The sequence below is a fragment of the Electrona antarctica genome (assembly GCF_951216825.1).
Source record: "Electrona antarctica genome assembly, chromosome: 4".
Taxonomy (NCBI): domain Eukaryota; kingdom Metazoa; phylum Chordata; class Actinopteri; order Myctophiformes; family Myctophidae; genus Electrona; species Electrona antarctica.
Window position 1 is genome coordinate 11,299,975 of NC_136809.1, and position 15,770 is coordinate 11,315,744.

At 44.0% G+C, this 15,770-nt stretch overlaps 1 protein-coding gene across 1 annotated transcript in view; it reads left to right on the plus strand.

The window, feature by feature from the left end:
- Positions 1 to 687: 687 nt before the first annotated feature.
- prom1b (prominin 1 b) overlaps positions 688 to 15,770 on the plus strand; it is a gene marked incomplete at both ends in the record, with an annotated part of 61,997 nt that continues 46,914 nt past the window's right edge. Inside the window, one exon of the mRNA XM_079498254.1 lies at positions 688 to 1,006. Within this exon, the coding sequence (XP_079354380.1) occupies positions 688 to 1,006 (319 nt within the window). The remainder of the gene's footprint in view (positions 1,007 to 15,770) is intronic.

A 15,770-nucleotide genomic window follows, 5' to 3' on the forward strand; every position in this document is an offset into this window, starting at 1 on the left:
TCAAAGTGTTAATGTAACACAGCTCTGCACCTTTATTTTATTCCTATTTATATTCAATATTTATTTGTACATAGGCTACATTGTTTTATTTTGATTGTTTTGTTCCACTTTCGCAATGTAAACGTATTTTTGCTCATGCCAATAAAGCTCCTTTGAGTTTGAGAGAGAGAGAGAGAGAGAGAGAGAGAGAGAGATTAGTTTAAACACCTGCAACTATGAGGAGGAGGGATAAACGGTCGGCGCGGGGTCGCGCTCCGAAGATGCGCTCGCTGCAACGTGCATGGGCGCGCTCGGCTTGGCGTGTGCGCGCGGCGCGGGCCCGCTCGGCGCCTGTGTGTGTGTGAGTGAGCGGTGCCAAGGAGAGGACAGGCTGAGATGAGGAGGAGCGCTTATCTCGACTCGGCCCGTCTGTCGGTCGCTGCATGACATGTCGCCCAGGATGTTCGTGACCACAACAAGGACCACCTTACTGGATGTTGGGGAAAACGTGGACTGATTATTATTATTATTTTGCACTTTTCTTTTTGCCTGTCGGAGCGGCTACAGGTGTCACCGTTCACCAACTCGTCTCCCTAATTAGGACCAGGCAACACTTTGAAACAGACCTCTTTTTTATTCTTGTTCTTATTCTTTTGTAACTTTTTTTAAAAATTAAATAGTGTTATTATTATTCATTTAATGGGACTAATGTTGTGGAGATCGACGTGGCTGCTGTTGTTTCTGTGCCGGTGGGTGCATGCAGCCAGCGGGGACCACCGCGCCCTCCTCGGGGGGGAGTCCCCCTCCTCCCGGGGGGAGCTGCAGGAGGACCAGGGTTCCTCCAGGGGCGGCGGCGGCGGCGGCCAGAGGTCGCGGTCCCCGCCGCCCGTGGAGCCGCTAGACTTTGGTTTCGTCCCGGCGGGAGTGTACGACACGCACGCCTACTATGAACCCGGCGCCATAGGGATTCTATTCCACGTGGTCCACGCGTTTCTGTACGTCGTTCAACCGCACCCCTTCCCAAAAGGTAAGGTTTTAATTAATTAAACTTATTAAGTGTGTGTGTGTGTGTGTGTGTGTGTGTGTGTGTGTGTGTGTGTGTGTGTGTGTGTGTGTGTGTGTGTTCGCACGCTTGCGTGTGCGCGCGCGTTTCAGTGCGCGTGCGTGCATGTTAGTAGGCCTACAACAGTAGCCTGGTCAAGTTAAACAACAAAGTCCATCTTCTGAAACCTCTGGCCCAAAGCCCCAAACTGACCTTTAATCAGCTAGAAAACAAATGTCCCCCCTCTCTGTGGCTGTCAGACAGCCCCCCCCCCCCTCTCTCTCTCTCTCTCTCTCTGTCCATCTCTCTCCCTCCATCTCAGCATGGGGATTCACCAGCTTTGAGGTTGGTATAGAGGCTACTGTGCAGGCAGGCCGATCCGGTAAATCTGCAGCCACCATATCCCATATCGTGACAAATCCTAACGGGACTCTCTAAGCGGCCGCATGACTCACGCGTTTAATTCCATTACTGTGGGGTTTGTCCAGGTGTCCGTCACAATGCTTTGTGGGTATAAGGTCCTCCGGGCAGTGACCCTTAGAGCAGTGTTATTATGATCAGATTAAAGTGATAAGCCCCCCTGGATCGATAGATCATAACTCACTGATCTTCTACAGTCTACACCACTGGTTCCCAAACCAATGTTTCTGTTTCATTCATTTCATTTTTTTTTAAATTATTTTATACATAATAATGTAAAACAAAGAGTTTTCTTCGACGGGTGGCTGGCATCTCCCTTAGAGATAGGGTGAGAAGTTCAGTCACACGAGAGAGACTCGGGAGTAGAACAGCTGCTCCTTCGCCTGGAAAGGAGCCAGCAGGTGGTTCGGGCATCTGGTTAGGATGCCTCTCGGGCGTCTCCCTAGGGAGGTCCTCGATGCACGTCCCACTGGGAGGAGACCCCGGGGCAGACCAAGGCGCAGTTGGAGGAAACACATCGACTCGCTGGCCTTGGAAGGTCTCGGAATCCCCCAGGTGGAAGTCACTAATGTTGCTCTGGAGAGGGAAGTCTGGAGCACTCTGGTGGAGCTGTTGCCCCCGCGACCCGCCTACGGATAAGCGGTTGAAGATGGATGGATGGATGGATGTAAAACAAAGAAACAAACACATCTAAGAAATTCCATAAATTGGATCTCTTTTGTGTGACAGGCTAAAAAGTTTGGGAACACATACCCTCTACACATAACCTGACTCCGCCAGATGGGGCAGCAGAGAGTACACTGGGTTCCCCCCTCCTGCTCCCATCTGGGAACTCTCAGGCAGACTTGATGCCCGGCCACAAAATGGCCTGGCCAATCAGCAGCCAGTGTACTCTCTGCTGCCCCATCTGGCGGAGTCAGGTTACTTTACACACCCATGTGCTTTAAAGAGATGCCACTCATGCCAGGAGGTCGTTGTCATTATATTAGGCCTCATTTTATTAACGATTATTATAGCCTATCGATTGCTTTTTCAACAAATCGAATAATCGAGAAAAGCGTTTTCTTTCCAATTAAAATGGTTTTTATATATCAACTTCGCCGCACAACACCAAATGCTCACAAGGCATTGCAATCACTATTTTAGTTAAACAAAAACAATTCAATTTGTAGGCCTAAATGATAGATTATGTTTTATAACCCATTAAATAATTACATTTGTTTGATTAAATGTTGCGCCCCTACATCAGTAGTGTTCAGTCATAAAATACTAAATGATTGTGCATGACCAGAAATGTGTCTTTGGTTTCATCCCAGAACATTTACACATAATAAATCATATATTTATATCAAAACAATACCAACATCAAAGGCACTTATTTCATTTTGGGGATTTATTCCGGCTCCTGCACATAAAATATAACTACGTTGAATGAGCACTCCGATTGCACAACTTTTGTTTATTTTGATTTGATGTTGTTGTGAAAGTCAGCCTACTACAGTACACACCTGTTTGTAGTTCACAGTGTCACACATCTTATATTATTTTTATTCTGAAATAACTTGGCGTGAAAAGTTATCTGGTCTGGGCTCAATGTCTCAAGATCCTGACAACGTCCCTGCCACAAAGATAACAAAATACATACATACATGGATGCACCTGGGACGTATCCTCAGTGATGTATCCCAAGGTCATCGGGGTTTCGGGTCTCCCAACATCATACCCCTCACTCAGGTGACCCAGCCGGGGTGATCAAGTCCCGACTTACGTCCCAGTAGCTACCCTCGATCAGTCCCATTAGGGAAAAACCAGGGCCACACAATCCGTTCTTCCTGAACTACTCTGCCGGGACTGGGAGGTACCATTCTGGCGTGTGGAAGGACTAGGCTCTGTGGGTTGACTCCTGTCCGGGCCCCTCCTACGTCTCACCAGGTCCACTCCTGCTCTCACCAGGTCAGGCCCTGTGCATTGCACCAGACTCCCAGCACCAGGCATTTTATTCAGGAATGGTGGATTCTCGAGCCGCAACAGTTCCGCAGGCTCCACCTTGCCCTTGGTGGTGCCGCAGGCTCCGCTTGAGGCTTGAATGGCCCTCCTAAAGGCCTCACCATGGAAGATGGAAGATACAGTATAGTCTAGAAGGCTACAGCGTTTAATTCTAACCAAACACCCCTCCAGCTGATTGACTGAACCTGATTTATATTTAGCTTTTAGCTGTGAGCCAGTGTCGCGCAGCGAAAATAGCAGATCTGCAAGCTCACAATGTGTCGCAGACTCGCACTGCAATGCTTCTTGATCTTTTAGATCTGTCAATTCTGGCGCATATATGCACAACAGCCATATTGTAATAACTCAGACTTAATTAGGCCATAGGGAGACCTGATTAGGAATCAACAGGTGGTGAGTGTTCGTTGGAGTGAAAACTAATGTAGGCTACAACTCTAACCAATGGACCTGTAAGGGTAGCTATTTGTACACACGGTTTCAGTTGATGTTGTCATCAACAACTCTTCACCTGCTGAAGAGTTGTGTGTGTGTGCGTGTGTGTGTATGTGTGTGTGTGTGTGTGTGTGTGTGTGTGTGTGTGTGTGTGCGCGTGTGTGTGTGTCTGACCTAGTGGTTTATTGATGGGAAACGCTCAACATGTCTGTCTGTGTGCATATGGAGCTGTGAGTGGTCACGTTGGGTGGGACGTACGACAGCCAGTGTGGCAGCCCAGCAATAGGATTGTGGGGTTTAAGATTGCTGCCATTTTGGTGTGCAGTCTTAGGGCAGGAGGCTGGGTAATCAATTAGCAGATCAGCGATTAGACTAAGGCTTTCTCAGTCACCTGCATCACTACATAATACCATAATCCAAGCCAACCATATGCTGCTATAGCTGCCAACTGGGTGAGAGTGACACTCGTTTCCAGCATTGCTTTGTAGTTCGGTTTGTAGTTAGTTCCCGATCACGTTTTTTTGCTCCTGATCCGATTCCAATCATTTGATTATACAGATTTTTCCCGATCCGATATTTATATATTTTTTAGAACACTTATGCTATATCACAATAGTACAATATCTAAAATTACAGACAATATCCAGTCTAATATCATGATATGGATATACAGTAATATTGATACTAGTTTCTTTGCTCCCGATGATCTGATTCCAATCATTTGAAAAGGATGTGATCGGCCCTGATTTCCGATCACGTGATCGGATCGGGACAACCCTATTTGTGGTCATACTGTACACCACATTGATCACAATCACATGCACCATACAGTAATGTCACACACATGCACATATACGTGTATGAACGCACGCAAACACGTAGGCCTATACTGCTACACATGAGGCACACCGCATCACCACCACCACTCAAACATGCATGCAGGGCAGTTCAGGCACACACGTGTGCACCATGCATGCACGCATGCAACACACACACACACACACACACACACACACACACACACACACACACACACACACACACACACACACACACACACACACACACACACACACACACTTGTTGAGTTGATACTGCAGTGAAAATAAAATAAAATTGGAACAACTCATCAAACTTAAAGGAGAAGCTCCTCAGGCCTGGAGTTTGGTCATTTTAGGGAAAAGGCCACAAAGGGCCAAATGCCAGGGCAGGAAGGCCTTTTATTTTACGAATTATGCAAGAACAATGCTTATATTTTAGCACGTTACTTTCCAAGAAGAGAATGGCTGTAGTTTCTATGTTCCCTTGGAATCCCATCGATGATTTCATTGGTAGGCACTAGGCATGTTTCTGAACCGTCCGTGGCTCACCAATGAGACGGAGAGTTAGTAGACGGAAATTGTAACCTCTTTTAATAAGCGAGGATTAGTGAGGAGGACTGGGTGAAAATTAGTGAAGTGCTCCTTTAAAATAGCAAAAATGACAATTTAGGCCTAGACATGTTTGTTTGCTAAACAAACAAACGAACAAACTTTGCTAGAAATGATAAAATGCTAAACTTGGTCACTACTGTCGGTAATATCATTGCGTGTCTTGTCTTCCAGTTGACAATATATTAATACAGCCTACGTTATCATTCTTAACGATTCATTCAGGATGTTAAAGGGATAGTTCACAATTTTTTAACTTAAGTTGTATGAAATACTTGCCATTAATATAGTGGTTGCAACTGTATTAATTGATTGCCCGTGTTCCGTGGTAGGAGTTCTGCTCTGGTTTTGGTGAATATTGGAAAAGTATTCCATAAGTTTGCGCTGGCTGCGTCTTAGCCTGGCTAATAAGCCAGCTGCAGCACTGTCGGAAAACAAGGAAGTGAGTTGATCAAATCGAATCCATTTTCGGGTACTGCTTCGTCTATTTCTCGCTCAAATGTTTTCAAAAACATTTTTGAGAGCAATGTTTAGCTGTAAATGACATTGTGTGTCATAGTGTGTGTGTGTTTACATGGCTGTCATGTTGGAAACAGCAGTAAATCAAGCGGGGCGCAGCTGGTGCTCAGAGGGTTTGATTAGGCAGAGGTCTGTTATACAGCGGAGCGGTCATTATCAACACATAACTCACCGCTGAATTCAGCGATTGACCAATCAGAATCAAGCATTCAACCAAGCCATGTGTAATAAAGTAAATTAATTCACAAAACTAGCATAATTTGTATTGTTGAACTATTTGTAAAAAAAATGCGCAATTTTCATTCAACTTTGACCCCTCTATCACATGGGACTATTTTCTGGGCGTAGTTGGACATAGTTCCGTGTGATAGAGGGGTAAATTAACGGAAGTTGCACTATATGGTAGAAATAGGTCAACAATACAAATGACGCTAGTTTTGTGAATTAATTTACTTTTAATGCGTGGCCCCTGTGTCCCCCACAAAATTACCGGAACTACTTGGTGGTCATTGTCGGGATATAATTCACCTACAGGGAGTTTAACTAGCATAATTTGTATTGTTAAATTATTGTATAAATTATCTCCCGACAATGACCACCAAGCCAGATATTATCCCTTACTTAATGTGTGGCCCCAGTGCCTCCCACAAAATTACCGGAACTACTCAATATTCACCAAAACCAGAGCAGAACTCCCACCACGGGACTCGGTTTAATCAATTAATACAGTTGCAACCACTATATTAATGGCAAGTATTTCAGAATCATTCAGCTTAAGTTCAAAAAGTGAGTTCTTTCAGCCTTTGAGTTTCACTGGTTATACTTTCTGTTGCCAGAGAGAGTACCTGCGTAGCCGTTGGCCTGATATGTCGAACGGCCTGACGGGGTCACGTCTACCGTCATCGATAGGCTCCTAATATGCACACCGAGTAACGCCGGGGCTCCACCGGACGCGTTGCGTCTCCGTCTCGTGCGTCAAAAAACGCACCGGTTCAATTTTAATGCACGCGTCGCGTCTCCGTCAACGCGGGCTGTGGAGCCACCCTTCATTGATTAAAAAGGGAACATTCCCTGACGGTGACGGAGACGCGACACTGACGCGCCCGGTGGAGCCCCGGTGTTACTCTTCCTACTTCCATCACAGGTGTTACCGATGATACTAATGAAGGCTCTGTTCCATTCTGGTCAAACAGTCATGCTGCTATTGTGCGTGTTGGCACAATAACTAACACGCTATAATATCCTATAATAGCCAAATTGTTTATTTAGTTCCATTTGTACGCTCTCAGAGTTATGGGGGTCCTTGAAATTAAAATGTTTGAGAACCACTGCACACTAAATGGTACAGAGCCTTAAAGGGATAGTTCAGATTTTTTTAACTTAAGTTGTATGAAATACTTGCCATTAATATAGTGGTTGCAACTGTATTAATTGATTGCCCGAGTCCGGAGATGGGAGTTCTGCTCTGGTTTTGGTCAATATTAAGTAGTTCCGGTCATTTTGTGGGGGGCACTGGGGCCACGCAGTAAAAGTAAATGAATCCACAAAACGAACGTAATTTGTATTGTTGACCTATTTCTAAAATATTAGCGCGACTTTCGTTCAACTTTGACCCCTCTATCACATGGAACTATTTTTTGGGCGTAGTGATATCACATGGAACTATTTTTTGGGCGTAGTGATATGGACACAAAAAACATAGTTCTGTGTGATAGAGGGGTAATATTGCACTAATATTTTAGAAATAGGTCAACAATACAAATGACGTTAGTTTTGTGGATTAATTTACTTTTACTGCGTGGCCCCCAGTGCCCCCCACAAAATGACCGGAACTACTTGATATTTCACCAAAACCAGAGCAGAACTCCCACCACAGGACTCGGGCAATCAATTAATACAGTTGCAACCACTATATTAATGGCAAGTATTTCATACAACTTAAGTTCAAAAAATCTGAACTATCCCTTTAATTATAGGTATCATCAGTAACACCTGTGAACTTAAGGAAGTATGGAAGGGGCCTGGAAGTGGGAAGAGTTATTCTGTGTGCATAGAGAGTACTCCAGTGACAGAGGCTCTGAATCACAAGTCAGAATGTCTGGGTTTTATCAGAGAGGATCTCAGGTAAGCCTCTGATTGTCTGAGATGTAACAGAAGACTTTGATTGGTCCTTAACCACTTTTTAGTTTTGAGCCAGATCGGTCGGATATCTTTCTAATCGTCTGGCTACTGCGAGCATAGGCATAGAAAGGCAGACGCCTCATTCGCCTGCTGCAATTCATTGGAGCGACCTTTATCGAACCGAGGGCGGAAGTGCGCCCATACTAGTTATACGGACATGAGCGTCATGGCGGCGTCCAGTCACGTGACTCACCTCCCCTCCTTTCATTCTGTTCCTTGGCAATGACACGGAAGCTTGCCCTCACTATGTACAGTTGGGTGCCACCGATATTGTCCCTTATCATTTGACCCATTTAGGCCTGACCTCAAAATTTTTAAAAATCCTTCTAAATCCTCCAGTTTTCTGAAATAAATATTTTCACGGTTTTTCAAAAATAGCAGACCTACAAGCTCGTAGCGCGCCACTCGGTGGCGCGCTATGAGCTTGTAGATCTGCTATTTTTCAATAGCTAAATTATAACATAATGTTTAAAACACCAAAAGGGGTCCTTTTGCGCAGACCTCAGCAAAAAGAAAAGGACAATATCGATGGCCTCCAACTGTATGACTGCAAGACCTTTAGCACACCAAACCTGCATGTCCTGATCTTCATTTCATGTAAGTAGTGGTGTGAGCTGTGATTGGTTTAGTCTAGTGTATGTGATGTGTACTCTTGGATTAAAGTTCTCAGTCGCCACTAAGACTGATTTCAGTCATTTGGATTCCATAGAAGCCAGCATGACTTCTATGGAAGCCGTGTATAATGCAGTGAAGATATCCGATCTACAAGCTCTCAATGCAGCGCAGGCTTTCGATAGGCTATTTTCTAAAGAGAGATATATAAGAGATATATTCAGAAGCCTCTTCCATAGTTTCGGATATTTCATGTAAAAGTTGGCAGTATGTAAAACAGCAGGAACAATATTACTCAATTCTCAAACACACAAAATGTACGTATTATTGTGTTAATCGTTTAGCGCTACTGTAGTTCCTCCTTTCACACTGTTTCACAAATCGCGACATGGCCATATATCCTTTTTTCAGTCATGATTTTATATGGGTACTGTATATGTACAGTAGATAGTGATACAGTACATGGGCACATACAAGATACGCATAGAAGCCCTGTTCAGACAGCTTGGCCTTTGGCTGTCAGTGGTTATATAAGTGAAGAAGACAGTGTTGAGTTCTTTGTTTTTTGTCAATGCAGGGTCTTCTCTTACATACAGTACACACCTGCTCAGGTGTACAAACCCCCAGGTGTGCAAAAGCATTTATTGTTTAAATTATATAATCTCAGAAATAGATCATCATGAAGCTGACTCATCTCTGGACCCATGTGTCTGAGGTATAAACTATATGTCACTCTTCCTCCCCTCCTATCTGTAACCTGGCTTACAAGAACAGCGTCTTCTGAGTCATCATCTGAAACTCTTGAAGGCAGAGGTGCAAAATGCACGCGCACACGCATTTCCCTCTCCACACGCATGAGCAAACTGACACAGGAAATTAACCAGGATAAGGCGTCGATACTGTGATACAGCATATTTATTAGGCCTAGTAACAGAAATCTGGTTGGATTCAATTTTTTATTTTTTTCTCCCTCCCGTCCGAAGGGGGGCTGTGCTTGGGGGGAGGGGGTGCTCCAGCCCCCCCAGCACCCCTACTTCCCTCAGCAAAGCAAAAAGCAAAGTTCTTTGTTTACCCAGGGTAAGTGGACTAAGCTCGAGATGCTTGTTTACAGCCACGCCATGCTCATAGAACATTTCATGGTTGGGGTTCAATGCCTTGCTCAAGGGCACTTCAGCGGTGGTAATTCTAACGTGCCAGTCCGGGGATTCGAACTGGCGACCTTCCGGTATCAAGACCGCTCCGCAAACCGTTCGGCCACCGCTGCCATGAGCACAACTGTTCATTATGTCATCATTGTCTCCTTTTTTCCCAGCATTCCCTCTTTCTGTCAGACTCAGCCATTATTGTATAGGCCAGATGTATCTGTAAAGGTTGTCTATGTTGAAATACATTTCCACTGGATAAAGTTGTAGTTTTCTCCACACAGGCTAGATCAGAGAAGATTATTGATAGCGTGGCTAATGTTAATGCCATGCGAGCCCCCACACGGAATTGTCCAAACAGGAACACACTGAAAATGGGTCATAATGTACTACTGCCAGTAGGCTATGATGTGTTCTACTGTTAAATATACTGTACGGGCTGTTCTTCAGGAAGAAAGTGTGACGTGTCTGCCTCAAGGGAAGATCACATTCACAATAGATGTTAGGTGAGACTGTGGAAGATTATGAGACCCTTTTGGGACAATTCTTCTCTAAAGATTGTATAACGCTTAACCTGGACAGCACACAATTATGAGTAATATTTTGATAATACCTTCCTTGAAGGCGATATACTTTAATAACATATTATATGACACAATACTTTGTGAGTTGTCATAATGCCCTATGATGTATTATACATTATTTACATCAGTGATGAGGCGTTATAGGTTTGATTATAACACTTAATAAGATAAGAATAATAACACTCGATCACCCCCCCCCCCCCCCCCCCCCTCTCTCTCTCTCTCTCTCTCTCTCTCATTAGCAGGCAACATGCAGCACTATCTCTCTCTCTCCGTTTCTGGCACAACAGCGCCACTTTTGGTACTCATTGGTACTGGTCACACACATAGTCACACACAAACGGACATTGCTGTTCGTTGGAGTGGTTGCACCACTCAAAAATACATTGCATGGATGCACCTGGGACGTATCCTCAGTGATGTTTCCTGAGGTCAACGGGGTTTCGGGTCTACCAACATCATACCCCTCACTCAGGCGACCCAGCCAGGGGTTGATCAAATCCCGACTTACGTCCCAGTAGCTACTTCTCGATTAGTCCATCAGGGAATGAGCAAGGCCGTTGCTCCGGAACGGATTGTTAGGTAATATTTGACAGTTTGGCCAAAGTTGTAATTTCTTTATGGTAGTTTGTTGGTTACTTTTGACGTAATGGTCATTCTATTTTTAACACGAGGCCTGCCGGGAACATAGGAATTTTAAAACGTAGAATCTTGTGGCCTGCCACAAACGGAAAAGCCGTTTTAACAGCGATGTATTAATTAATGCATGTTTTAATACGATCGTATCGAAATCTACCGTCAGTTAGCTTTGTTATGCTTCTGACACAATGGGCGCGGCCATTTTGAAAATGCGCGCGCATCCACTTACATTGCCGGCTCTGGTTTCAGACGGCTTTATCTCACAGAAGCGACATTGCAGAGGACGCTTTGTCCCAGACAAGCGTTTTCAACGGCCTGTAGCAGGCGCTGTGATACTCGCGGTCAGCTTTTTCCACCGCCGAGCGAGACAACAACAACCGGTCATGATACCACACACAGCAGCTTTTCACAGGAACAATGCGATTACGGATATTTGGATCTTCAAAGTAAGTGTTACGCGCGATAAAACCTTGGCAATACGCAATCGAGGGATTAATGAATGGCGGCAGGCAGACGGTTAATAGGTATTAAATGGCCTTAAAATTGTCATTTTAGAAATGTGCAGATTCCCTGTATCCATTTATACTGCATGTTATGATTTGTTTACTGTTGAGAGAGAAAACAATGTTGCACATTACGCTATTCATCTGTGGAGTGGGGACCCCCAGTTTGGGAACCATTGCATTGGTCGACTCTACATAATGAATGAAGTATGTGGTTATGTATTGTACGGTACCCACATTACTGCATTTATGGGTACATGCACTGTACTTAAGTACAATTTTGAGGTATTTGCAATTTTGATGTATTTCCAATTTCCAATACTTCCTTTACTTCTACTCCACTACATCTCAGAGGCAAATATTGTACTTTTACTCCACTACATTTTAAAACTTTATAGTTACTATAGTTACTTTGTAGATTTTGATTATTATTACAAAACATACATTATACCACAGGTCGTTTCGAGGAAGCAATCTGATTGGTTGAAACAGCCTTCTAGCCGTGGGTTAAACCAGCACCATTCACCACCTAATCAAAACAAAGAATTCAGCTGCTCTGTTCTCCCAGAGCGCTAGCAAACTCGGTGGCTAGGCTAGCTAGTTTCTTGGGACATTTGTGGTCGTAGTGACTACATCTGTCATTAAAAAATATATTTTTTTCAGCGATTCTCTTAGTTTTAAGGGTAACTGTGGTATAATTGCAATATTACACTCGAGGGTGTGGGTTAACGTGATTATTGCCACTTCAGTGATGCGGTAATATTGCTTAATTAACCACTTCAGTCCAATATGCATTTCGGCCATTTGAAAATTGCCGATCTACAAGCTCACCATGAGTCGGGATGTGACGCATGTGCTGAACATGTGCTGACTGCTGATCCCTATACGGCACTGCACATGTCTGCTCATATTTATCTATCTATGAGTTTGTCTTAACTTCGTGAGCGCCTATACGGTCTGTAACTACCCCTCGTTTGGATGCGAGAGCTGGGGACGCAGATTACCTCTTAATCACCTGGACTGGAGCCTTCACCTTTTGAACTCGGCCTGTCTTTGTTCTCATATTTATCTTCGCCAGACATGAATGGCCGAGGGACGGAGAGATAATGTTTTCACCCGTGTGTGTCCCTCCTCCGTCCGTCTGTCTGTGTGTCTTGTTGTCTGTCTGACAGTGAGCAGCTAATATTCGGCACTGCCGGAACGAGGTACTCGTAATAATGGGCCTTAATGGTGCCACTATAAGGCCACTTCACGTTTTGGCCTATAACAGGGGTTGATTTTTTTGCAACTGAATGGCTGGAAAATGGAAATTGAGAGTTTACATAGTACACATAGTGCATGCATAAACGTTCCTTATCTGGTTTCAGTATATTTATATATGTATATATGTATTTTCTCTATTATTAAGGTTATTGTAGCGGTCAATTTGTATTAGGGGTGGGGGGGGGGGGGGGGAGGCGGGGGTCACGAGACATGGCCAAAGCATTTCCGGTGATCCCCAGCCAAAAACGTTGAGAACCCCTGGCCTATAACATAATACAATAACACAATAAAGAAAAAAAAGAAAGAAAAAATAAAATCCTTAGACTATGAAGCTACTCTCCATAGGCCTCGCTCAGTCATTTCCAAGCTCATTCAAGCCATTTTGCACTTTCTTCAAATTACACTTTTTGCTACTGCTCCTACATATGAAGAATTATAGTGAAAAGTATAATCTTTTACAATTTACAATTTAGGCATTTAGCAGACGCTCTTAATCCAGAGCGACTTACATTAAGCAAGAACAAAAAGCATGGGAATACATCACATATGTAAAATGCCTCATGATTGTTGACACAACATCATACAGCATTATAAAGGCTTTTTGCAACTATTATAAAGTTATAACACATTATAGCTACATTATAATGCATTATTACACGGCTTGGTTGAATGCTTGATTCTGATTGGTGTGTTATTTCTTGATAACAGACCGCTCCGCTCTATAACAGACCGCTGCCTAATCAAAGCCTCAGGTGAGAACACCTGCTGTGCAGCCTGCGCTGCTTGATTTACTGCTGTATCCAGCCATGTAACTTACTTACGTACTCCTCTTCGTCCCCTATGGGACATATAAAGGCTTCAATGAGCGCTCTCCATTGCATCCGATCCCTGGCACCATGTTGCGCCTCCTCCCCAGGACAGGTTCATCTGTTCCAGCTCCTGTGTCACAGTTCTGCGCCAGGTGGTTTTGGGCCATGTAAACATACACATACAATGTCATTTACAGCTAAACATACTCTAAAATAAACCCTAACTCTAAAATGTTTTTGAAAACATTTGAACGTCTACAGAAATAGACGTTGCAGTACCAGAAAACCCTCCACAGTAGTAAACAGGACTTACAGATTATACATTATCTCTGTCTGTACACAAAAACGTGTCTACAGATATGTCTATCCTCGGCTCGTAATACTAGAAAATAGGATTTTTTTACACTGTTATGCAATACTGTGTACATAATTAGGTATGTTTACAGCATGTATCCTCATATCACATAACTCGGTACATCCATATTAAAGAACCTGGACAGGATTGACTGGACTGGACTAAAATAAAAATAGAATACACAAGAAGTCCTGAGGCCGATTCTAAAAATGTCTTCTAAATCCTAGCAGTTTTCTGGAAAAGGGATGTAAGGGATAATGTATGGCTTAGTGGTCATTGTGTATAGATATACAAGTAAGACGCGCAAACGCGGGAAGCGAACGCAGCTCGTAAATTGCAATAACAACAATTAGAATAAATTACGTACTTTTTAAAGGTTTTTTTTTAGTTTTTAAGTTTTTTTAAGTTAAGTTGTTTTTTAAGTTTTTTCTTTTTAAGTTTTTTTTTAAGTTAATTTTTAAGTTACGTTTTTTTTTAAGTTAAGTTGTTTGTGTGTGTGTGTGTGTGTGTGTGTGTGTGTGTGTGTGTGTGTGTGCGTGCATGTGTGTGTGTTTTTGTGTGTGATACAGCTGCGCCCTCTGGTGGCGGGCGGGTGGTGTTACAGCGTGACACACACACACACACACACACACAGACAGACAGACAGACATGATCTGCTGGGTCTCATAGTAAATGCTCACTGCGTTCGCAATCACTGCGTTCGCAATCACTGACAGGCTGATTTATATATATAAATAATGACCACTCAGCCATATCCCGCTTATTACATAGCTACTTAATACTTAACTTTTGACCCGAAACACAACAAAACGAGATATGTCCTTGCTTGCGGTAATGAAAGTACTCCATAAGTGTCGCGCTGGCCGGTGTCTGCCCAGCTGCAGCACTGTCGGAAAACAAGGAAGTGAGTTGATCAAATAGAATCCATTTTCGGGTACTGCGTCGTCTGTTTCTCGCTCAAATGTTTTCAAAAACATTTTTGAGAGAAATGTTTAGCTGTAAATGACATTGTGTGTCACTATAGTGTGTGTGTGTGTGTGTGTGTGTTTAAATGGCTGTCATGTTGGAAACAGCAGTAAATCAAGCGGCTGCTTCCAGGTGCTCCGAGGGTTTGATTAGGCAGCGGTCTGTTATTAAGCGGAGCGGTCTGTTATTAAGCCGAGCGGTCTGTTATCAAGAAATAACACACCGCTGAATTCTGCGATTGACCAATCAGAATCAAGCATTCAACCAGGCCATGTAATAAGTTGCTATATCAGTGGTTCTCAATTTTTGAGTGGTGCAACCACTCCCTTACGGAGCTATGTGTGTGGCTGGCTGCCTGGCTGGGTGCCTGCCTGGGTATGAGCACGAAAATAGCATGGTTGTTTTTCACCACCTGTGCGCAACCTAACACACACAAACACACACGCACATATTAACTGTATATATGATGATTTCGAGTGTGCCAGTACAGTACAGCAACAGTACAGTACAGTAGAGGGACCCCCACACGGTAACTCGGCCATTTCTCAACCGTTTCGGATGTGGGGCGGCTCGCCGGAATTGGCCCGGCCCATGGGTGCGTTTCTGGGGGTCTGGATGTCCCGGGGACCCCCAGAGACCCCCACATGGTAACTCTCAAATTTCTCTACCGTTTCTGACGTGGGGCGGCTCGCCGGAACCGGGCCGGCACCCTGGCTGTGGTCCTGTGGGTCTGGAACTTCCGGGGACCCCCACACAGAGTTGCACCACTCACTTCACACGGGTGTGATTTTTTTTTATATCAATGTTGTGGCCGACGACCCCATCTCAAAATATTTTGTTCCAGCGACCCCCAGAAGCAAAGATTTGAGTTAAAAATGTTCGCTTTA